The sequence below is a fragment of the Balaenoptera ricei genome, chromosome 17 (assembly GCF_028023285.1).
Source record: "Balaenoptera ricei isolate mBalRic1 chromosome 17, mBalRic1.hap2, whole genome shotgun sequence".
Taxonomy (NCBI): Eukaryota; Metazoa; Chordata; class Mammalia; order Artiodactyla; family Balaenopteridae; genus Balaenoptera; species Balaenoptera ricei.
In genome coordinates this window covers 38,417,778-38,441,349 of record NC_082655.1, presented here as the reverse complement: position 1 = coordinate 38,441,349, position 23,572 = coordinate 38,417,778, and the positions used below count along the sequence as shown (strand labels likewise).

Genomic DNA, 23,572 nt, shown 5'->3' with positions numbered 1-23,572 from the left:
CCCGTCCCACTGGTCCAGCAGGCAGGTTCCAACATACTTTATGATCATCCCACATATGATACCCATAGGACTCATTGATGGTGACTGTGATTTGGGTCTGCAAGTATAGTTCAAAAGGCTAATAAAATGCTGTACATGTAACTCAGAATTATTCTCTATTTTATGGCTGTGGCAGCTGCTTGTAACATGAGGTCTGCTTGTACCTTGTTCACAAACAATCACTCATTTCTCCACTGCTGTGACTCAGGCAGCCATATCCAAAGGTACATCACACAATTTCCTCTTCTGCTTTGGCTCTCTTTATTTACAATTACATAACTGTACTATGTTAGTCTTGGAAGCACAATGGAAGCAATCCATCAGATTATATAAGCAAGGGTAGCTTCACACCAGCCCTTCAAATGTTGTTTTTCAAGTATTTCAAAAGCAGTCTCTCTCTCTGTCTCTCTATCTCACTTTCACACATACACATTGTACATTGTATAATGTACACGTGACATAATTTATGTATATCACACACATATGTATGGCTACAGTTTGAGGACACAGTCCATGTTTTCTGATTTCTTTGATATCACTACCCAACACTGTTCTGTTGAGAAGGACCCTCTGCTTGCGATTTCTTTTTTTTTAAACATCTTTATTGGAGTATAATTGCTTTACAATGGTGTGTTAGTTTCTGCTTTATAACAAAGTGAATCAGTTATACATATACATATATCCCCATATCTCCTCCCTCTTGCGTCTCCCTCCCACCCTCCCTATCCCACCCCTCTAGGTGGACACAAAGCACCGAGCTGATCTCCCTGTGCTATGCGGCTGCTTCCCACTAGCTATCTATTTTACGTTTGGTAGTGTATATATGTCCATGCCATTCTCTCACTTTGTCACAGCTTACCCTTCCCCCTTCCCATATCCTCAAGTCCATTCTCTAGTAGGTCTGTGTCTTTATTCCCGTCTTACCCCTAGGTTCTTCATGACCTTTTTTTTTTTCCTTAGATTCCATATATATGTGTTAGCATACGGTATTTGTTTTTCTCTTATTGAGTGGAATGTTGGTTGCATTTTGGGCCCTCATTGTCGATTAGCTGATCAAGATTAATGTGGGCTGTGACGAGAGGGAACAGAGTGCTGCTGTCTCCCAAACAGCCCCAGAACAACCAGAGCCCTGCAAGTCCAAAGGCTGAAGAAGAAATAAAGACCCCCCAGAATTCACGGGATTCTCCTCAAGCCTGAATGACATATCAGCAATGCTGACACGGCTTCTAGGACTCCATACAACATCACACTCACATACCACACTATTTCACCTAAATCCACTAAACTTTTAGGAGATCCCTACCGACTGAAGAGAAGACTGTCGATGGTAAAGAAATCGCTAAGCAGGTAGAGGCAAGATTGAGACGAAGCAAGGGACACTGCCTTTGCCAGTGGATACCCACCTCGTTCAGGCAGACTAAAGCCGATGTATTTTCAGTGTTGGAGAAAGTCAAGCTTTCCTTCCTGGAAGTGAAAAGGGAGAATGTAGGCTGGAGGGTGAGCCTGCAAAAAGTGGAAACAAAAGCCCTGAGGAACAGAAGTTGAAGAGGAGAGTGAGAACCCGAGCATTTGCCATGTTGTTGGAGACTGTGGATCAAGGCTGGTGTGGACCCAGAGTTCTTCCAGCCTTCCACGTCATCCAGACTGATTAACTCCCTCTATTACTTAAGCCAGTTAATGTTAGGTTTCCTGTGACTCGAAAACCAAAGCCTCTTAACTTACAAAGCATTCTTGGTAGGGAAGCCAAGTTCAAAAGCCAGAAGAGAGATGGACTCCCGTTGCAAGCTAAAGAAGTCAGGCCAGGGGTCCAAGTTACTGAAAGGAGAAAATTTGAGAGGTGCCGAGAAGGTGAGGGGGTGGCTTAGGAAACCAGAGGTGGGGCTGTTGGCAGGCCTCAAGACGACCTGCCATGGCCAGGGTGGGTCTCTGAAGGAGTCACGCCAGGACAAACGCAATATTTGGTGAGGTGTGGAGCTCATGACTAAACATGTGTTAGCCTGTGTTTACACGAGCCTGTATTTACTCCGTGTCTCCCAACGGGTGCCAAAGATGACAGGAGACCATGCTGGGAGTGACCAAGGGCCAAGCAAGTGACAAGGTGAAGCAAATGTACAGGTATGCACATGCTGAGAACTATGTGGAGGGGAAGTGGAGTGTTATCTGCCAGCCTCCAGGCAATTAGGACACTCTGGTGGACCAGGACAGACCGGCGAAGAGCTCTGACTTTATGTAAAATGTAATTCTGTTGCACGGAACATGTGAGGTAGGTTAGAAAAGGTGTAAACTGAACAGAGGAATGTTGGACCTTCAGAAAACAAAAAACACTCAAGCTAAAATAAATAGCATTTAAGTCTTAACGCTAACACTGCATGAGCCTTCCCAAGCTGGGGTGCTGGTCCTGCTGGGTGGTTAAACTATAGTCAATGTCTGAAGACATCATCACACTACTGCCACCAAAACCTGTCAGCTGTTCCCAGGGCTACACACCCATCCACCCCAACCCTGAATTCTGGAAAGTGGCATTAGACATGGGAGGAATCTTTGCCTTAGTACTTCAAGATAACAAGTGTTCCAATTAGGAGATTACTGCAATCAGGAAGTGTTCTGTAATGTGAATATGTTTGGAGAGTGAAGGGGAGGCAAACATCAAAGGGAGTGAGGAAGGCACTGGATGTAGAGAATTCAGTGGTTTTAGATTAAAGAAAACAGAATTACATCAAATAACTGACATGATTTCTCTTATTTCCGTTTGTAATGAGTTAAGTACAATAATTATTAATTATTAGAAATATGTATTTTATGACTTTCCTATAATATAGGTTGACTGTAATACTTCTAATAATAGCTAGTGTTTATTGAGGGCTTTCTATGTGTCTGGAACTGCTAACTATTTGATATACATTATCTTACTTTATTCCTACATCAACCTTATAAGGTATGTAGTGTTATTATTATTACCATTTCAATAGAGAAAGCCAAGATTTGGAGAAATTAAGAAACTTGCCAACGCACCTAGTAAAGAGGCTGAGCTTTTTAAACCACACTATCCTCGAACAAAAAGGATAGCTTAGGGGAATGTCATCCTTTCCATGGTAAACTCTCAAATGCCAATGTGAACAATCACCAACATTTTAAAAAGAAATTGTTTAAATAATTCTCCTAAGCAAACAAAATGAATATGGCATACCATTTCCCACACCATCTGGGTAAAACATGCAAGTTGAACAGTCATAGCAATCCTAATATTTCTTAACGTTTTAAAATTGTAGAATATAATAGATACAGGCAACCATAAAGAAAATGATATAGATGAACAATTTACTAAAATGAATTATTATAAGGCAAATACCCTCATAACAGCATCCAGATCAAGAAACAGAAATTGGGCGCCTACCCAAAGACCTCCCTTTGCCTCATCCCATCCCAGCCTCTCCCTTCCCCAAGGAAACACTGGCCTGACTCTATGGCAATCACTTCCTTGCTTGTCTCTATAGTTTTATCACCCAAGTGTGCATCCCTAGACACTGTGCACGAAGGCTGTCTTTTTTCCTAATAGGTCTTTTAGGTGTATTTTAATCTACAGGTTCTCCCTCTATCCTTGCTCTCCTTTTTTTTTTTCCTTGTAAAAATGATTTTTGAAGAAACCGAGCCACATAAACCTGTAAACTGAAGTTTCCCACAGCCTGAACTTAGCTGATTGCATTAATGCAAGTATTATAGCTGGTTAATATAAATCAAGCCGTAAAGAGGATAACAGGTAGATTTAAAGGCAAACGCGTGGTGTGACAAATGCACAACAGCATTAAGAGTCTGTTCCTCTAATAAGGACCATGGGATGATGATGATGAGAATGATTACAAAAGCTTTGAGGTAATCATTTTCTTCCTTCTTTTTTGCTGCCTTATACATACATCTCGAAGAAAATGTGGTAAAGGGAAAATGCCATGTTGGATATATAAGGAAGGCAAAAAAAAAAAAAAAAAAAAAAAAAAGAAAGGTCAGTAAGTATAAACAAAACAAAAAAGGGATTTTTCTTGGGAAGGAAACGGAAAGGACCAGCAACCTCTACCTGGCCCTTTGGTTATTTGTAAGTTTTGGCACTTTTCTTTCTCTAAGAGGCAATCAGATGCAGCGACCAGCAGAAAGGAGATAAACGGTAGCAAAGCAAAATCAATAAAAGGGCAATATAAAACTCAATGCGATTTTTCTTTAGTACAGTGAGACAAGCCATATTCATTTTCCCCTGCCACATTCTTTTCAAGCCTTAGTTTCTAAGCAATGGCCTTCAGGCATGGAATAAAAATATCTTTGCAGTTAAATCTACTTGCTGTAAGATCTGGGGGCAAGTTATTTAACACAAGTTTCCTTACATGAACAGTGAGGATAATATGTACCTTACGAGGTTGTTCGGGGCTCCAATGAGATAATAGCTATAAAGTGTCACATAGTAAATGCATAACAAATGTCTCTTCGATTCGCCTCTTCCCTGCCAAGTTGTATCAATTTTCCTCTAAATATGTTGACTTTAAAAATTCAAGCCATTGAACATCAAAAGTTCAAATAAAGGACATTAAAAAAATCTAAATTTTTCATTTCACCCTGTGCAGAATAAACCTTTCTAACAGTGTCTTTGTGAATTTAGAGATTTAGCAACATGCATAAACTTAAAGAAACAGCCACAAAACCCCTCCTTCACAATATTCCCACGTTCATCCTTTCCTGTCCATTCCCTCTACAGCCTTGCCGGATTGGCACTTATTTATTCAACCAGATAGCATGAAAGAGCCTGGGGATCTTCCATTCTAAGCCTAATTTTACCAGTAAGGAAAACTGAAGCCCAGTGTGACGCCCACGTGAACTCCGCTAGTTGACGGCAGAAACTAGACAACAGCCTCTAACGCTGGTTGCAAATTAAGTGCCTACAAGGCGAGTAGGTAAAGGAGATGAGAGCAAAGAGAGGGGCCTAAGTGGGGAGCACAGTTGTTCTAAACAGTGAACTCCCCCTCACAGTTATCACGTGCGAAAGAGGGCCAAGTTGCTAGCACTTCTAATATTTAAACAGATCATGGAAACTTGAAACCTTATACATAATCTACTCATTTTTAAACATTGGCAACGTATTAAACATTTTCTAAACCTCTCTGCAGTTTGACACAAGATACGTCTACGGGCTGGATTCGGTCCATAGCTAGCCAGTTAGAGGCCTCTGCGTCCTGCTAACCCTAATTTGTGTGTTCTTTTTTTTTTCTTTTGGCTGCGTTGGGTCTTCGTTGCTGCACGTGAGCTTTCTCTCGTTGTGGCGAGCGGGGGCTACTCTTTGTTGCAGTGCGCGGGCTTCTCATTGTGATGGCTTCTCTTTGTTGCAGAGCACGGGCTCTAGGTGCATGGGCTTCAATAGTTGTGGCTTCCAGGCTCTAGAGCACAGGCTCAGTAGTTGTGGCGCATGGGCTTAGTTGCTCCGTGGCATGTGGGATCTTCCCGGACCAGGGCTTGAACCCATGTCCCCTGCACTGGCAGGTGGATTCTTAACCACTGAGCCACCACGGAAGTCCCTGACCCTAATTTAAATGTCTTTAATTTGTTTTGATCCTTTTACTCCCTGTTTGAAAAACCTTCAATGGCTCCCCACTGTCTACCAGATATAGTCCAAACTTCTTAACCTGTTGTCCTTCATGGCAATCCATGACAATATCTAAGACCCAAAACTGTATTTCCACTTTCCAGTCAGTGTCAGTTTTCCATTGCAACCAGAATGGCCACTGACTTCTACTCTAGGTACAAAAATGTTCAGAAGGGCACCTGCTCAGACAGCATGGGCTGCTCTTTGGTCTCCAGACTTTTCCCTTTCTTGGAATGCTTTCCACCTGTGTGACTCCCATCAATGAAACTCTGTCTTTAGGTGTCCAGCTCAAATACCACCTCTCCACAAAACATCCTTGATAGCCCCTGCTAAAAGCCACCTTGCTCTGAATTCCCAAAGGACTTTATATTCCTCACACGACACTTAAAACATACTGCCTTGTTTTACAGTTACCCGCATAGCTCGTTTCCCCAAGCACCGAATAACATTAGGAAGGAAGGAAGGGGTTGAGTCTAAAGACTATGTTGAATATCCCACAGTGATTTGTACAAAGCAGGGAGCTCAATAACCATCGCAGAAACATTATTTTTTATACTGAAAACTTGTGGATCAAACAAAAAAGAAAATACCTTTGTAGAACTTTATTGCATTTATACTTGTATAGGTAGACTCCTAAGAGATACAGATGGGGCAAAGGCCTCACTTCCCTGATTCCCTAAAACATTTTCCCCACTGAACTTCTACTTCCTACTTGTTTTGGGATTTCTTCCTCTAGAAGCACTCACATCTTTGCCTTAGACCACACTGATTCTAAGCGGGCACTGTTAAATATTCATCTGTCACCTGAATGTGTTTCAGGGAAGTTGGTCTTTTTCTGTCAGTAAGGTTAATTTATCAGATCTGATGGTTGTCTCTTGGAAAGACACAGAAAGCTGGGCTATCAGTGAACAGACACTGTTCAAACATTTCAGTAGTGATACAACTTATTAAACCCTGGCTATCCAGCAATCAAGGTTAGTTTCAAGTCTTAAACTTTCATCTCTTATTTTGTTTTCCTGGAGCCACTCCCATTTTCAGCCATCTGTATTTAGTTAGTGTCCAAAAAGGAAAGAAAAGAAAAATTAGATTCCATTTTATTTCTACTGGCCTGCCCAGCACTAGAGGCACTCAATAAAATGTTTGCTGAATGAATTTTTAAAAATCAATTTTTACTTTTGCTTAAAAACAAATTCAATCGCTGAAAGGATAAAATACCACAATCTTATAAGATAGTCTAAGTTTGCATAATAATGGGAAAGGCTGATATAGTCTTACCTCAAACTAGCTATGCTTGGGTGTCAGCTGAGTAGTTTCAATTAGCATATCCTGGATACACCCTTTCTAACCTGTACAAATCTATATTGTCAAAGGCAAGTTAAGCCTTGCAAACATAAAGTTAAATTCTCACATTTATGTCACACGATAAGCTGTGTTTGGTGTCAGAGAGCCAAGACAATCTTGAATTCCAGGAAACATTAAAGAAAACCAATGACTGCAGAGGTTTCCACTCTGCAAACAATGTCCTCCTGTTTTGGATGATGCCATGGTAGGTCACATTTACTCTTTAATTCCTTTACCAAAAGACAAAATATCATTCTTAAACTTTTATTGCGAGTGCTTCTAGCATAAGCATATTATAATATGCTTTATAACATATGCTAGCATAAGCATAGTGTAACAGATATGCTCAAAGAACTTCCCATAAAAAGCAATTCTTGTCTTTGTAACTCCTGTGGGTGGAAGCAAGGAGAAATGGAATCCAATAGGCTCTGTGCCCCCCATTTTTCCTATTTTAGTATGTTTTGTGGTAAAACATACTCAAAGTGATACTCTCTCCTCTGTTGAATACTAATAACGTGAACATGCTAATTTTGTCTTTATATAAGTAAATTATCTTCCGTGTTGTTTTTGAAAACAAAATTTTAACATTTCAGAAACTAACATTCGAAACACGTTTCAAGTATAAAATGCTTCTAGGCCTTTGATTATTGGTAAAACCCCTGATGTAGACCAACAGCAACAAATATTTTATAATTATATTGTTGTAAAGTAAAAAGAACCATTGATTTGTTAAAGAACAAGAACAAAGCAACACCCATATGAAAACAGAAGGAAGCTTGGAATCGACCATATCAAGATCACTTGCACCCACTAGAAAGAACAGAAATACGGCTAGAGGAAGGGCTTTTTTTCTGATCTTAAAACAAGCCCCAAATAAATGGGCAGCTCTAATCCTCTTTGATCCTGTTAAACGTGTACTTCCAGCGTACATGCACGTTGTTGAGGCTCTCGACGTTTCCCCAAAGGGCCGGTGAAAAAGGAGTCTGGCGATCGCAAGCTGAGAGCATCAGCGATCCTCTCGCCGCAATGCAAGAGCTGTGCTGACCCACTGGGGACCCACACACACGCACACGCTCAGAGCATCCGCACAGAGGTGACATTTGGCGGCCCTTAACGAGTTCTCTGATTCGGAGAACAGAGTGTCACTTATTTTTTTTGAACTGTAAAATGATCCTGGCGGGGGGCAGGGGGGGGGATATGGGTGGAGGAGATTCGCCCCGCACTCCTAGAATCGTTCCGGGAGAAGAAGGCGGATTCAGGCCTGAGAGGCGGGATGGTTGGGGACCCAGAGGCCCATGACCGCAGACCTGTGCGACCCGCTCCCAGGGACCGATGCCCAGGAGAGGCAGACCAGGGCTTCCCGCTCTCCCAAACGAGGGGCAGTGAAATCAATGTGTGGTAACATCATGTCAGCTCTGCCCACTTGGACAGCCCAGTGTCCTTCTGAGAGTCGGCGGGACAGCGGCCGAGGGGCACGAGGCGCCGCGGCACCACCCCGATCCCCACCAGGCGGCGGGGCGGCCGGCCCTTACCTGGTTCCGGCGGTACCAAGGGCCCGACAGGGAGCCATTGCCGGCGCCCAGCGCCCCGTACGTGAGGTTCCGGGACAGCTCGTCCAGGGCGGCCGAGGCGGCGGCTCCGGGGCCCCCGGGCGCAGGCGCCGCCATTAGCTCTCGCTCCCCGCGCTGGGACTCGGGCTCCCGCCTCCTCCCGGCCCGGCCGCACAGCACGGCGCCACAAAGGAGGCGCGCCCTGCGGAGGCCGCGCCCGGGGCGCACCGCAGCCACTTCCTGCTCGGTGCCCGGGCGAGGCGGGCGCGCCGTGGCCACCTGACTCCCGCCCCCGCGCGGCGCCAGGTTGCCGGGGGCGCCCCGCGCTCTGCGGCCTCCCGGGGCGGCTCGGCTCGCGCCGCATCGTCCCGCCGCCGGGCACGGGCGCGCGGAGGCCTCACGGGCCCGAAGGGGGAGAAGAGCCGCGCCCCTCTGCGCGCCGGGTCCGCACCTATCGGGGCCAAAGCCCTTCCAGCCCCAGCGGCGCGGAGTCAACACTTATCTAAGTGAATAGGAGTGAAAGGAGACATTGGCGAACCCAAAGCAGCCACCTTCACTCCGCCTGTACCTGGCAATCCAGCTCTCTATCTCAGATGCAGTGTTTCTCACTTGTATTTTTTAAAATGGTTTGCATATGGAAAAGTCACGAGTTCCCGGAAAATGCTGTAAGCGACATGAGAATAAAGATAGGAGAGATTAAATCTCAGTGCCAGCACTTGATAGAGCCTTAGCAAATATTCCTAGAATGAAAGAAGGACTCTCCAGTGGTAGCCGGGGGACGCTGACGTGTTTTGGGGACTGGATGGGGTTTCCTTCAGATGGAACAAGAAGGACATGCAGAAAAGTTGCCAGCCACTGCATATAGGAATTTAGGTTGGGAGATAATTGTTAATGGTCTTAAGGAACTCTAACCAGATGTTCTGGTGTTATCTGTATTCAAATTCTACTGCGTTACTACAGGTGATGTTAGGTACCTCTCACCTTGAGAACTCTGTGATTCTGTATTGTTGTTCGAAGCCCTGGAACTTGCAGTTCTTTTGTTTGCACGATGCTGAGCTTCTTCTTAAATAATGTGCTATGACTGCCATGACTTCATGAAACAGAGACCTTCAAAAAGAGAGAATTGCTGCCTAGCGGGGAACAGGGAGAAATGGTCTTAGGGAAATGTGCGAATGAGAGAAGAAAATGAGAAAAAAATCATTTCAGATAGAGAAAAAATAAGACATCTCCGAGGTTGTGTAGTTTCTTGCTTGAGCACCCAAAATGTTCAGTGAACAGTTAATACGGTAGCTATTTCCAATTTTGTGGCTCATTTATTTCAATTAAGTATCTGAAGGAAAAAGTGTCTATTTTTAATATTTTCTTTAACATTATATTACATTGTATTGGAGACTTTATTAATGCTTCTTTCCTTGAGATGGTGTAGGGTACAAGTAACAGAATATCCAAGTAAAAGTGGCTTGAACAATAAGCATCTGTTATCTCCAAAGGGAAGGTGGCTCTGTGTGGTTCTATGACGCCGTGACCTCCATCTTTCTGCTCTGCCATCCCTGAGGTACTGGCCTTGTCCCTATTCACGGTGGCAGCTCCAGGCATTACATGCAAACACGATCATATTTAGAAAAGAAGCGGGGCTTTTCTTCTTACGCATCTTTTTATTAGAGAGGGAAACCTTTTCCAGAATCCCCTTAGCAACCTCTCCCACCAGGTCCCATTAGCCAGGACTGGGTCACATGCCTGTATTCTACCTGCCAGGGAGGATGGGAAAGTGATTGTCAGGCATTTCCAGGCTTCGGAGTGGGAGGCGAGCTCTGCCGGCAGGGAAGAACCGGGCTGGGGTAGGAGGGCACCACCGGCAGAGCTTGTCACAGCCAGTCTTTAGGGTATTCTATCACCCAGATTGTAACCAGTCATACAGTCTGTAACGAGCAAAATAATAAACGGTTCGTGTTACTTTCCTGTTTAAAAGACTTCCAAACCTGCTCACTGACACAGTGAAGTTCACACTTCTTAAGTCTGTCAGTATGAGACCCTTTATGATCTGGCACACATTCAGCTCATTCCCACTTTATTTTATACTCTGCCACATTCAGCTCATTCCCATTTTATTTTTTAATTACAAATCATTTTCAGCTTCTTGGCATTTGTTTAAAAACCTTTAATTTTGGAGGAAGATGGCACTTGGTGCAGAATAGGTATGATGTCTAGCCTGTGATGTGCTATTCTCCAGATTCCAAGATGTCACTGCAGTTGCTATGACTGTCCTAGCGTGCGCGGGTAGTTGAAACAAAGAATTCGTGACCAGTGTTCCTTCCCACACAGTTCACAAGGAGGCGGCAGGAAGGCCGTGTGAGCTATTTTGGTCCCAGCAGTGTAGGCAGAGCTGGAGGCTGTTCCGGGCATTGTGATGGCCTCTGCCTTTTGCAGGGTTTCTTCAGGGGATATTCTGTTCGCTTTACAAGATGCCAAAAGCCTTTGATCAATCTTCTGTCCTCAACTCTGGAACGGTGGAAGTCTGCCTTCCTCAGTTAATTCAAAGAATTGTATTCTGGGACACATCATTTGAAGTTCAACTTCACTGTGAACTTTGAGAGCAGGGTTACATTTTGCTTGGGATCACTCTCTTGCAGTCTCCACGAAATAGGTTTTGTTTTTTTTTTTAAGTTGAGAATTATGTTTTTTTTTTTTTAAGTCTTTATTGAATTTGTTACAATATTACTTCTGTTTTATGTTTTGGTTTTTTGGCCCCGAGTCATGTGGGATCTTAGCTCCCCGCACCCCCTGCATTGGAAGGCGAAGTCTTAACCACTGGACCACCAGGGAAGTCTCTAGTTTTTTTTTTGTTTGTTTGTTTTTAAATTCATCTTTAGCATGAATCAGTCAACACTAGTTTCACTAATGATGAATGTCTAAGGGGATAAAGTAGTTATTAAAGATTAATTCAGGTATCTTACATCATATACAAAAGCCAACTTCAGATTAAATACTTTAATGAGAAAGGTAAAACTCTAAATCTTTTAGACTCACCAGATGATCTCTACAACTGGAAGTATAAACAGTCTTTAAAGTGCAAATGCTAAAGGCAGATGGTCTGGGTTCAAATCCCGAGTCCACTGCTTATTTACTGTGTGACATTGATCAAATTGCTTAATTTCTCTGTGTCTTACATTCGTCATCCATGAAAGGGAATTAAGAGTACTGAAACACAGAAAGTACTCAGTAAATGGTGTTTACTATTTATGACCTTAGGATAGGGAAGGATTCCTTATAACAAACAGAAAAAATGCAAACCACAGAGGAAAAGACTGACACATGCAATCACAATAAAATTAAGAACTTTTGGGAGTGTCACAGAGTCGCTAGTTGGCGAAGAGCGCGCTGTCCGCCCAGTCCCCGCATCCCCGCATCCACCGTGGCCATGGCCAGCGAGGAGCTAGCGAGCAAGCTGCAGCAGTGACTGAAGTGGGAGGAGGTGGACGGCGGGCTCCAGCCTGCGCCCCGAGCCGCCCCAGTCCCCGAGCCCCAGCCGCAGGCGTCTGCCTGGGCGCCCACGGCCAGAGCCCACGCCGAGCTGAGCGCACGGCTGGACGTCAACGAGGGCGCGGCGCGACCCCGCCGCTGCAAGGTCTTCCACCCCTACTCCGAGTTCCCGGAGTTCAGCCACCGCCTCATCAAGGACCTGGAGAGCACGTTCAAACTGTACGATGCCGGAAGGGATGGCTTCATCGACCTGATGGAGCTGAAGCCGGTGATGGAGAAGCTGGGGGCCCCCAGACCCACCTGATCAAGGAGGTGCACGAGGACTTTGACGGCAAACTCAGCTTCCGTGAGTTCCTGCCCATATTCCCCAAGGCCGCAGCAGGGGAGCGACGGGAGGACAGTGGGCTGAGGGCCCTGGCGAAGCTTTCGGAGATCCATGTTGCCCTGGAGGGCGTCAAAGGTGCCAAGGACTTCTTCGAAGCCAAGGTCCAAGCCTTGTCCTCTGCCAGTAAGTCTGAAGTGGAGCTAAAAGCGGAGCAAGATGAGCGGAAGCGGCCGGAAGACAAGAGGAAGCTCCACCAGGCAGCCTTCCGGGAACTCAAGGCCGCTTTCAGTACATAGTTGGGCTGAGCTGGACCTCTGTCCACAGCTGTGCCTCACAGATGCCCCGGGGAGAGCTGGCCGGGCATCCTCGCCCCCGCTGACCCTTTGCCCCAACAAGCCTCCACAACCACCACCCAGCGCAAACTCCTTAACCGCATCAGGGTGGCGGGGCGGGGGCGGCTCTCGCCTTCATTTGGGAGCCCCTCCCAGAGGGTCCAACTGCCCCCCTCAAGTCCCTCTCCTGCGCACCTTCCTCTGCCCTTCTCTGTAGCCGGAATGTGCCTCTACTTGGCAACCTTTACTTCTTCCTTTTATCTTTCCCCCTCCACATCAAAGAGTGGTCTGCTGTGTTAATTTGCACAGATACTTCTTTCTTTGGTGGTCCTCAGAGGAGATAGTCCCTGGAGGCCTATGATGGTAATGTTGGATAATCCTTTTCTGTGCCTCTTCCTGTCATGCCCCTCTCTCCTTTGTTTCCCATCCAGCTTCCCTGTTCTCATTCTTAGCCTGATCCTGCCAGGTGCTTTTGCATCTTCTGTCCTTTGATGATGGTGAGGTTTAAGGCAGGCCAGGCTCGACCACTGCCTGTCCCCTCTCCAATAGGGGAAACGGCATGCTGCTGAGATGACACAAAATGGTGAAAAGATGGAGATTCTGTTCCTTCCCATCACCTTTCTCCTGTCCTCTTAGCATTCCCCCTAGATCTATCCTCTTCATTCTTCTTCCCACTTCAGCCTTTTTTTTCCTACCCCTAAATACTGTGCTACTTAACTGTAAGAATGATTTTAAGTAATATATATTTTTTCAATTTGTATAATTTTTATTTAAATTAAATACGGGTGGACCTACTGGAGGGGCTAAAATTTTTTAAAGTGACAATGACAAATATTGATGAGGGTGTGGAACAACACAAACTCACACATTGTTGGTGGGAGTGTTAAAATGGCATAACTACTTTAAAAATGCTCTGGCTAATTCTTTTTTTTTTTTTTTGTCTTTTTTTTTTTTTTTTAATCAGTCATCAATTCTATACACATCAGTGTATACATGTCAATCCCAATCGCCCAATTCAGCACACCACATTATAAGTAATATTAATGAGTAGAAGAATTCCTGTTAACTCTGACTTCATGCAAATTATATTGCAGTAAACCCCTGACATTCCCAAGTGACACATCCAGAGCCTTTCAAAATCCCAAAAGTCATGACCCTCCTCACCATCTAGCCAGTTTCCAACATCTGCTCTAAGGTGCTGAGGTGAAGCTGTTTTCAGCATAAATTTTTATATGTTATGAGTTCTTGGGATTGCTCACAAATATCAGGGGTTTGTTGTATTTTACAAAATAATTTCTAACATCGTACTTATTTCTTCTCTTTTTTAACTGCCGTCTCTACAAAAAGAAAACATCTGCATTTTTACCTTACAGCTATTCTTTTTAAATAGATGGTGCAAATGGACTTTGCCATCACACACACAAAAAAGAACTTTTATACATCAATAGACCGTAAATATAAAAAGGTAAGTCACGAACTAAGAACGTTTATTTGTTGCACATGTGATTGACAAAGGATTCATGTCCAGAAAATATAAATAACAGGTAAATAACAAAAAGTCAGACAACCCAGTGGAAAAATGGCAAAAAATATAAAAAGGCATTTTTCATGAGAAAATATAAATGGCTCATTAACACGTAAAATGCTTCCATCTCACCAATAATCAGAAAAAAGCAAGTTAAAACCCCAGTGAGAACCATTTTACACCTGCCTGTTTGGCAGAAAAAATTTTTTTTAATTTACAAATTGTCTTCGTATGTTTGGGAACATCACTGATTGGCTAGCTTATAAACAACAGAAATTTATTGCTCACAGTTTTGGAGGCTGAAAGTCCATGATCAAGTCGCCAGCATGGTCATATTCAGGGAGGCCCTCTTCCTGGTTCATGGCCAGCACTTTTTGCTGTGTCCTCACATGGTGGAAGGGGCTAGGGATCTCTCTGGAGCCTCTTTTATCAGGCATTAATCCCATTCATGAGGGTTCCCCCTCCTAAAGACCTCACCTACTAATACCAGCACCTTTGGGGGGGGGGGTGGAATTTAAATATGAGTTTTGGGAGGACACAAACATTCAAACCAAATGTTGGTAAAGATTTGGAGCATCCGAAACTACTATTCATTGCTGATGACGTTGGAAATAGTTTGACATTGTTTGGTAAAGATGAAGGTGCGCATATGAATTTCACTCTTATGAATATATCCCAGAGAAACTTCTGTATGTGGATAGCAGAATTGTACAAGGATAACAGCACTCTTTGTAAAAACAAGTAAACAAACAAACAAACCTGGAAATAGCTCAAGCATCCATCAACAGGAGTAGTGGACAAATGAACTTTGATACATTTATATGATGGAATACAATACATTGTTTGAGTACATCCATAATGTGGGAAAATCTAAAGAAAAGCAAGGGAATGATAAACACAAAATTTGGATAGTGGTTCAAAGGTATTGGCAATGTTCTATTTCCTAAATTGGGCAATGGACTACATGGGCATTCATTTTATTATTATTCTTAAAGATATGAATTTATGTGTAATATGACATAACTTTTGTACTATTATATATTTTATAACTAATACAAAAGACTAATTCAGGAATAAAAGCACGGTTTTGTGGTCAGAGTTTCCAAAAGTTCAAGGTCCATAGACCTAGATTTAAGTTCAGTCTTCTGCTCTTTATCAGCTACATGGCTTTGGACAAATTCTCTGAGATTCAGTTTCCTAATCATAAAGTGAAAATAATCATATTTATCTCAAAGTCTGTTGCAAACTTTCAGTGACAGGTAATATGAGTGAAAAATATCTTATAGTTCAGTTCAGTTCACCAAACATGTACTTTGTGCAGGAGCCAAAGACACAAGGTTAAATGAAACATGGGCTCTGTCCCTGGGAGCTTGCATCCTAGTGAGCGGATAGGCAGGTACACTGGTAAACTCAAGTTAACTTCTGCCTGAGAGCTAGGAGAGAGCAAAGAAGATGCACTCAGTTCAGCTCAGGAAGGCAGGTGCAAGCCTGAGATGCCTGCCTAGAGGGAGGTGATGTCTGTTGCGAATCCTGAAGGATGAGTTAGCCAAATGAAAGAGAGAGGTAGGGGGTGAACAGGGCTGGAACAGCATAAGCAGAGGCCAGAGGCAAGAAACAGCATAGTTTGTATGTTTTCACATTAGTCTTGGGTGAGATGAGATATACTCTAAAATAAGGATAGAGAGACTGGCACGGCCAGGAAATTGAGGATTTTGCCAGTTGGGTTGTCAAAATTGGACTTGACTCTTTTTTTTTAATATTAATTTATTTATTTTTGGCTGCTTTGGGTCTTTGTTGGTGCGCGCGGGCTTCTCATTGCGGTGGCTTCTCTTGTTGCGGAGCACGGTCTCTAGGCACGCAGGCTTCAGTAGTTGTGGCTTGTGGGCTCTAGAGCGCAGGCTCAGTAGTTGTGGCGCACGGGCTTAGTTGCTCCACAGCATGCGGGATCTTCCCGGACCAGGGCTCAAACCCGTGTCCCCTGCATTGGCAGGCAGATTCTCAACCACTGCGCCACCAGGGAAGTCCCGGACTTGACTCTTAATGGGAGTCATTGAGTACTTTAGATAAGGGACCTGCAGGACAAGATTGGGGCTGTAAAAGATCCCCTGCTGGAGGGACAGGTGGAAAACAAGAGAGATAAAGAGACAAGTGAGAAGACTGCAATGGCTCAAGTGAGGATATATGAGAAAGGCTGGAGAGAAGGAGAGAGAGTTTAAGAAAAGTTTAGAAGTAAAACCAGCACAACCTTTTGGTGGGGCAGGGGAGGAAGGCAGAAGGAATAATCTAGCTTGGGCTGCTGGGTGCAAAGCCAGCACCATTACTGATGGGAATTGGGAAGAGGAACTGGTTTAGGGGGAAAGGATGAGTTCAGTTTAAGTTCGAAACTTACTGAATTTGAGGTGCTTGTGGGGCATCCGAGCAGAAAAGGGTGTGCAGAATTATCCCAAGATGCAGGGTGAGGTCAGGGCCAGGGAAATGGATTTGGGAGTCACCAGCTTGCAGGTGGATGAGACTGGCTGGGAGAGCTCATGGCCTCCATCTTTTGGGGTAGGGCTCAGCACAATTTTTCTGTAATGGGCCGGGGAGTAAATATTTTAGGTTTTGTGGACTGTATGGTCACTATCATAACTATTCAACTCTGATATTGTAGTGTGAAAGCAGCCGCAGACAATACATAAGTAAATGCATGTGGATGTGTTCCAATAAAACTACGTACAAAAACAGATGGCCAGCCAGATTTCGCCCATGAGCCATAGTTTGCCGACCCCTGTTCTAGAGAGAGAAGAGCTGAGTGCAGAACACAAGATCAAAAAGGACCACTCGAGAGGGAAGAGACTATATTTTCCAGGCCTCTTGGCACGTGAATGATAGAATCCCAATTCAAAGGGAAATTCAATAATTCGTAACTAAAATCTGGGAAGGCAGGGATGGAGCCAGACCACTGGATCTAGGGACTTGATTTTTTGGATATGGGCTTCATCCTCAGATCAGCTTCACATGGTGGGGGGCGGGTAGGGCCACAGCAGCTTCCAGTGTCCATCTTTAGAGCCTGGGTTCAGAAAGGTAAAGGGAGTGTGGCAGATTGGTCATTGTTCCCAGTTCTTCATGCCCCTCCATGCAGGGATATTTGCATTACATAGTCCCTCCCGTTGCTGAGTGACTGCAGTTGCTCCCACCAGAGGCATCTTCCCAGTGATGTTGGGTGTGGCCACATGACTTGCTTTGGAAATGTGGACAGAGGGACAATGTGACAGTTCCGGGCCACGACTTTAAGAGGTATCACATGTTTCTGCTTGCTCTGTGCTCCTGTGCTCCTTCCTAAGAAGAGTATGTCCCCAGTAGCCACTGGTCCAGAGAGAATAAAGAAACCTGTGAAGCATATCTGAAGCCAGTCCTTGCCACTTCTGTCCTGTAGACTCAAGCGCAAGAAAATAAATACTAGTTGTTATAAGCCACTGAGATTTTGAGGGTATTTGTTACACAGCAAAACTGATTGATTAAGGGTACTCCCAACCAGCTTCATTTAGAAAATCCTAGTGAAAAACTGATTGGCCTGATTTGGGACATGTGACCCATCTCTGGACCAATCACTGAGGACAGAGAGATTTGATATTATGATAGGCCAACCTGGGTCATGTGCTCACTCTATTCAGGGAGGTGGGGCACTTACCAAGGTAAGGAAAAGGGATGCTGAGCAGACAAAAGCATGTTGTGGAGAACCAGCAGATAATAGTGCCATGGAAACTTAGGCAGGAGAGAGTAACAAAAATGAGGGTATGTTGAATAATGCCATCAGCAGCAAAGAGGACACCAAGACAATAAATGAAATGTGTTTCTTGGTTTTGACAATAACGACCAATAAAAGTCATTGGTGATCTTTGCCTGAGCAGTTTCAGTTGAGTGTTGGGATGACGGCCTGATTATAGGTAACAATAATATTTCAGTAAACTCTCATCCACTATAGGAATGTTAGTTGTAACTAAAAAGGGCCTTAGATAGGAGCAGGTTAGGAGTCTGCTAAGGGAGAGCCAGGAGTTTTACCTAATTGTGCATCACTTTGAAGCCACAGGAGGCTTAGGAGAGGGAGTATTGGGATCATCCACATTAGAGGGACACGATTCCCGAAGTGGGAGAGGTCGCTCGAGGGTGGAACCAGGCTGAAAGGTGGAGCACAGTCCTGGTGTGACCCTCAGGGCCTGTGGCAGAATTGCATCTTTGGGAATCAGAAGTGAAGACAGGATCCAAGCAACAAGAAGTTTAAAACAGCAGAGTTTAGTGAGAGATCATGAGGAGGTGGGAGAGGCCAAGGGAGGAGAGAGTTGATAAGAGTCTCTGGTCTCTGGCCTGGAGAAACAGGTACAGAGCCAGTTGCTGTAACACTAGTGTCCAATTGACAGAATGTTCATCCAGTGCCCACCCCTTTGGAGGAGTCTGACCTTTTCTTGACTTCTTTCAAGACCTCTTTCTTGGCCCCTCCCATCCTCTGTCCTCCATCTGCACTCTGTCCCTCCTGCTTTCACTGACGTCTGACTGTGTATAACTTCCCAAGGCTGTGTCCCACTCGGGCCGGTCCTCCCCAGACAGTCCCCCAGCATCTCTCCCTCTGCCTCATCTTAAATTGTACCATCTTATGTCTCAGTCTTTTGCTCTCTACTTTCATATGGGAAAGAATCCACGCCAAGATATTAAAGTAATAGATATTTTGTGGTTATTTGCCTTCTAAATAGACCCCTGGTAATGTGATGTCTTAACCCAAAGGAGTATTTCTGTCAAAGGAATAAGAATTGGGGCCAGTGGAGGTGGGACATACAAAACTGTCCCTCAGATCTTACCACAAGAAGAGTTGATTTTGCAGTTCAAGTTTGAAGACAGGAAAAAACTGATGTCCCAGCTCAGCAGTGGCGTGGTGGAGTGGGTAGGAATTCCCTCTTATTCAGCCTTTTGTTCTACTGATTGGATGAGGCCCACCTACATTAGGGAGGGCAAGCTACTCCACTTAGTTTACTGATTCAAATGCTAGTCTCACCCAGAAACACTCAAAATAATGTTTGACCAAATGCCTGGGCATCCATGGCCCAGTCAAGTTGACCCATGAAGTTACCCATCATAGTGGGCTCCTCAAGGAAGGGAATAAGAAAGACAGCCCTGTGTTGTTCTTAATACTAACAAAATGGCCTGTGAAGCCAGATGTGGCAAATGCGGCAGGCAGAAGTTTCACAGACATAAATTTGATGATTTCTACCATTTTCCTTTGGCCTGGAGTTTGATCTCTATAGAGGTTTGTTTTGTAGGTTTCTGTGAGCTTTCTACCCGAATAGAATTTCTTTTCTATCTTTGTCCTCCTCTCCTTCTCCTCCAGCATCATCACAGTCGTCATTGTCATCAACATCTAAGGTTTCTTGCGTGCCTGCTGCTTATATGGCTCTGTACCAGGAAGGAATTTGGAATTTGCAGGGGAAACTAGATCTATCCCTTGTTTTGAGTGGCTAAATTCCAGTTTAGGAGACAGAACATGTACACAAAGAAGTACAAATCAAGTATAAATCAAGTACGACCTAGATAACTAAGTGCTAAATGAAGGAGGATATTCATCTTAGATTCCAGAAAAAGGAGCGATTAGCAGGCTGACCATGGTCTGGAATAGCTTCAAGGAGGTTGGGAACCTTGGGTAGGGCCTGAGGAAAGAGTGTGACCAAAATAAGTGTTGGGAAGGAGAAAGACTATGACAGGAATACAGAATGCCAGACGCAAGTGGAGGGTGCAAGTATGTGCGGGGACAGACAGTGCGCGGTGGCTTGGTGGCACCTGTGCCACTGAACAGCTTGACGCCTGAAGCGCAGCACCCCAGGAACAGCTTTAGGCCCAGCTTGCTCATTAAAATTTTTTGACTGTGTGTGAAGTTTTCCAGGATCAGCACGGAGCCTCCAGTCTGCATCTCCTGGAGGCGTCTCCTCCCAAACACGCCTTCCTAAACCTGCCCAGACGGTCAAGCGTCACTGCTGCTCTGCTGACTTACACACACGTCCTCTGAAAAGCCCTTCTCCTGGGTTTGCACATGATCAAAAGAAAGAAAAGCAATTAAAGCAAAAGCCTCAACTTGTTTGCCTGTGCGCAGTTCGTGCTGGTTTTATACTGTTAGTCCTGTGTATCTGGGTCCACAGCACTGTAGGTTCTTCGTGAGTGCTTTGGGGACATGATAGAAACTGCGTGAGCTAGGAGACAGTGTAAACTTTGCTTCCTGCCGCCGATAGGGCAGCCCTGCACCGCCCCTGAATTTCCCCCAGGCCTTCCTCTGTCCTCAGGAGGCAGTGTGGGTTGTGGAGAGAGTCATGTTCTGTGAGAAACCACATGCGCTCCAGTTCTGCTCTGCCACTAACCAGCTGCATGACCTTGGGCAAGTTCATTTGACCTCTCCGATCCTCAGTTTCTCATCTGTGAAATGAGAGGTTTGGCGCTTCCCTGGTGGCGCAGTGGTTGAGAATCTGCCTGCCAATGCAGGGGACACGGGTTCGAGCCCTGGTCTGGGAAGATCCCACATGCTGCGGAGCAACTGGGCCCGTGAGCCACAACTACTGAGCCTGCGCGTCTGGAGCCTGTGCTGCGCAACAAGAGAGGCCGCGACAGTGAGAGGCCCGCGCACCGCGATGAAGAGTGGCCCCCGCTTGCCACAATTAGAGAAAGCCCTCGCACAGAAACGAAGACCCAACACCGCTAAAAATAATAAATAAATAATAAATAAATAAATTTATTAAAAAAAATGAGAGGTTTGGACCACATGATCATGCAGAATGTTTCCAACTCTGAAGGATGAGTCTAGGAGAATTTTTATCTTTTTTGGATTATATCAAACAGTGTTTTTTTTTTTTTCTCCCCTGTCTACTTAGGGGAAGAGAGAGCAGCTTTAGAAGGGACTAATCCCTCTCCCTAAAATGTCTCGAGATGTCTGACAGTCTCTAATCAAAGAGGGTTGGCTTTTACCTACCAGCCACATTTTTAAAAATATCTTTTATGGGTAATTTAGAGAGATGGACTATTTAGAGAACTTTAAATGTAGGAGAACTAAGCTTCAAATAATGCCATAATTTAGTTGCTGTATGATCTTGGACAGGTTACTTCACTTTTCTGAGATTCAGTTTCCTTTTTTGTACAATAGGAGTAACAATAACAACAAGAACCACACTCCTTAGGGTTATTGTGAGGGCTAAATATGTAAGCATCAGCTGCTGAGGACAGTGCCTTCACATAGTAAATCTCCACAAACTGAAGCCATCAGGGTGACTGTTACCTGTGTATTTGTGAGGAAATGAGGTGTGATGTACAGTGGTTAGCAGTGGGACACTGGAGCCAGACAGATCTGAATTTCACTCTGCGCTTTGTCCCTTTTGTGTGTCCTTGGGCAAGTTAATTTTACTTCCCCAAGCCTCAGTTTCTTCCTCTTTATGGGAATAATAATAGTTCCTGCTTTGTAGGATTATTAATGAACATTCAGCGAGACAAGGCATCAAAAGTGCTTAGCCCGCTTACAGAGTAAGCATTCAACAAATTTAATCACAGTAACAAACAAAAATAAAAATAACAAATGTCGTGCTTCCCTCCTCCACTGGCTTTCCTCCAGGGACAGCAGGAGTGGAAGGAAAATCTCCTGACTGGGGAGAGGACTGAATCATGTGGCCGGATAGCAAGGTTCATGAGTGTAGGGCCATGTCCATCTGGTTTATCCTGAAGCTACAGTGCCTAGCGCAGAGCCCAACAAGTAGCAGGCACCGGCAAGAAGCCTTTACTTATGGAGGAAACAGGACAGAGATGCTCATAAATTGTCCTACTTTTACAAGACAAGGCTTAGCTGCCAAGCTTTCAGACCTATCCCATCCGCTGCCTTAATGGCTCCACCCAGGAGGACGTCCAGAGATGTCTAGATCTTCTCTTAAGTCTAGACCAGCACTGTCCCAAAGAACAGTAAGGCGAGCCACACGTGGAATTTTAAAAATCTTAGTAGCCATGTGAAGAAGGTAAAAAGAAAGTAATGAAATTAATTTTAATAAGGTATTTAACCCACTATATCCAAAATATGATCATTTCAACACATAGTCAATATAAAAATATTAATTAAATATTTAATTTTTTCATGCTAAGTTTAAAATCTGGTATGGATTTTACACTTGGACATCTCAATTCAGACAGCATAGTTCAAGGGCTCAATAGCCACATACATCTAATGGCTGCTCTATTAGGAGGCGTAGTCCAGATAAGCAAGATGAAGCCTCTCCTTCCACCACCTTCAAGGCCACCCCTCAGTTCTCCTTCCTGTTCGAGGACCCAGTTCTTTCCCAGGTGGCTGCCCTGGAGAAAGGCTTCAGGCTTCTTAGAAGACACGTCCACCACCCACATGGGTGTGCTTTAGCCTTACATGTCTTACCAGAAAAATCACATCAGAATACAACACCAGGGCTTCCCTGGCGGTGCAGTGGTTGAGAATCTGCCTGCCAATGCAGGGGACACGAGTTCGAGCCCTGGTCTGGTAGGATCCCACATGCCGCGGAGCAGCTGGGCCCGTGAGCCACAACTACAGAGCCTGCGCGTCTGGAGCCTGTGCTCCACAACAAGAGAGGCCGTGACAGTGAGAGGCCTGCGCACTGCGATGAAGAGTGGCCCCCGCTTGCCGCAACTAGAGAAAGCCCTCGCACAGAAACGAAGACCCAACACACCCAAAAATAAAAAAAAATTAAAAAAAAAAAGAATACAATACCATAACCTCAACATCCATTCCACAAGATACAAGTACGCCACAGGAATTAATTTTTCAAGGCACTTCAAGCTTGTTACTTGAAGTATCAACTATCATCAAATATCAACTATCAACCTCTTTTTCAGACAAGCTTTTGGAGAGGTTTATCTACTGTGATGTTGCCCACATTCAGCCTTCTCTGAAAATTCATTTGTTCGTTCATTTTACTGAGCACCTACTATGTATAATGGAGTTAGGAATGTAACCATGAGCAGGAAGGATGCAGTGCCTGCCCTCGGGAACCTTAAACTCGAGTTGAATGGACAGATGAGTAAGCAGGATCTTATAACACAGAGTAGTGAGGGAGATTAATACTAAATACCCTGAAAGCTCATAGAAGGGCAACTAACCTAACACAGGAGTGTGTGTGTGTGTGTGTGTGTTTGTGTGTGTGTGTAAGGGGGCAGTCAGGGAAGAAACATCTAAAGTAAGACCTGAAGTGTGGAGAAAAGGGAACCCTCTTGCACTGTTGGTGGGAATGTAAATTGATACAGCCACAATGGAGAACAGTATGGAGGTTCCTTAAAAAACTAAAAATAGAACTATCATATGACCCAGCAATCCCACTATTGGGC

At 44.6% G+C, this 23,572-nt stretch overlaps 2 protein-coding genes and 1 pseudogene across 6 annotated transcripts in view; 1 reads left to right on the top strand and 2 right to left on the bottom strand.

Moving 5' to 3' along the window:
* The window catches only part of NIPAL2 (NIPA like domain containing 2), a 69,591-nt gene extending 60,791 nt beyond the window's left edge, over positions 1–8,800 (bottom strand). For 3 of the 5 annotated variants that reach the window (XR_009498465.1, XM_059901781.1, XM_059901784.1), the window contains exons 1-2: positions 8,533–8,655; positions 1,443–1,542 (exon numbers count right to left, since the gene is read on the bottom strand). Coding sequence is in view for 4 of the 5 variants with exons in the window: in XM_059901781.1 (XP_059757764.1) it covers positions 1,443–1,542; positions 8,533–8,570 (138 nt within the window). In the remaining variant the exon portion in view is untranslated. Of the gene's footprint in view, positions 1–1,442; positions 1,543–8,532 lie in introns of all 5 variants that reach the window. The other 2 variants (XM_059901783.1, XM_059901782.1) reach the window with 2 other exon arrangements.
* RPL30 (ribosomal protein L30) overlaps positions 1–23,572 on the bottom strand; it is a 451,366-nt gene that overhangs the window by 182,745 nt on the left and 245,049 nt on the right. The window lies entirely within an intron of this gene.
* Positions 11,969–12,779, top strand: LOC132351944 (EF-hand domain-containing protein D1-like; annotated as a pseudogene).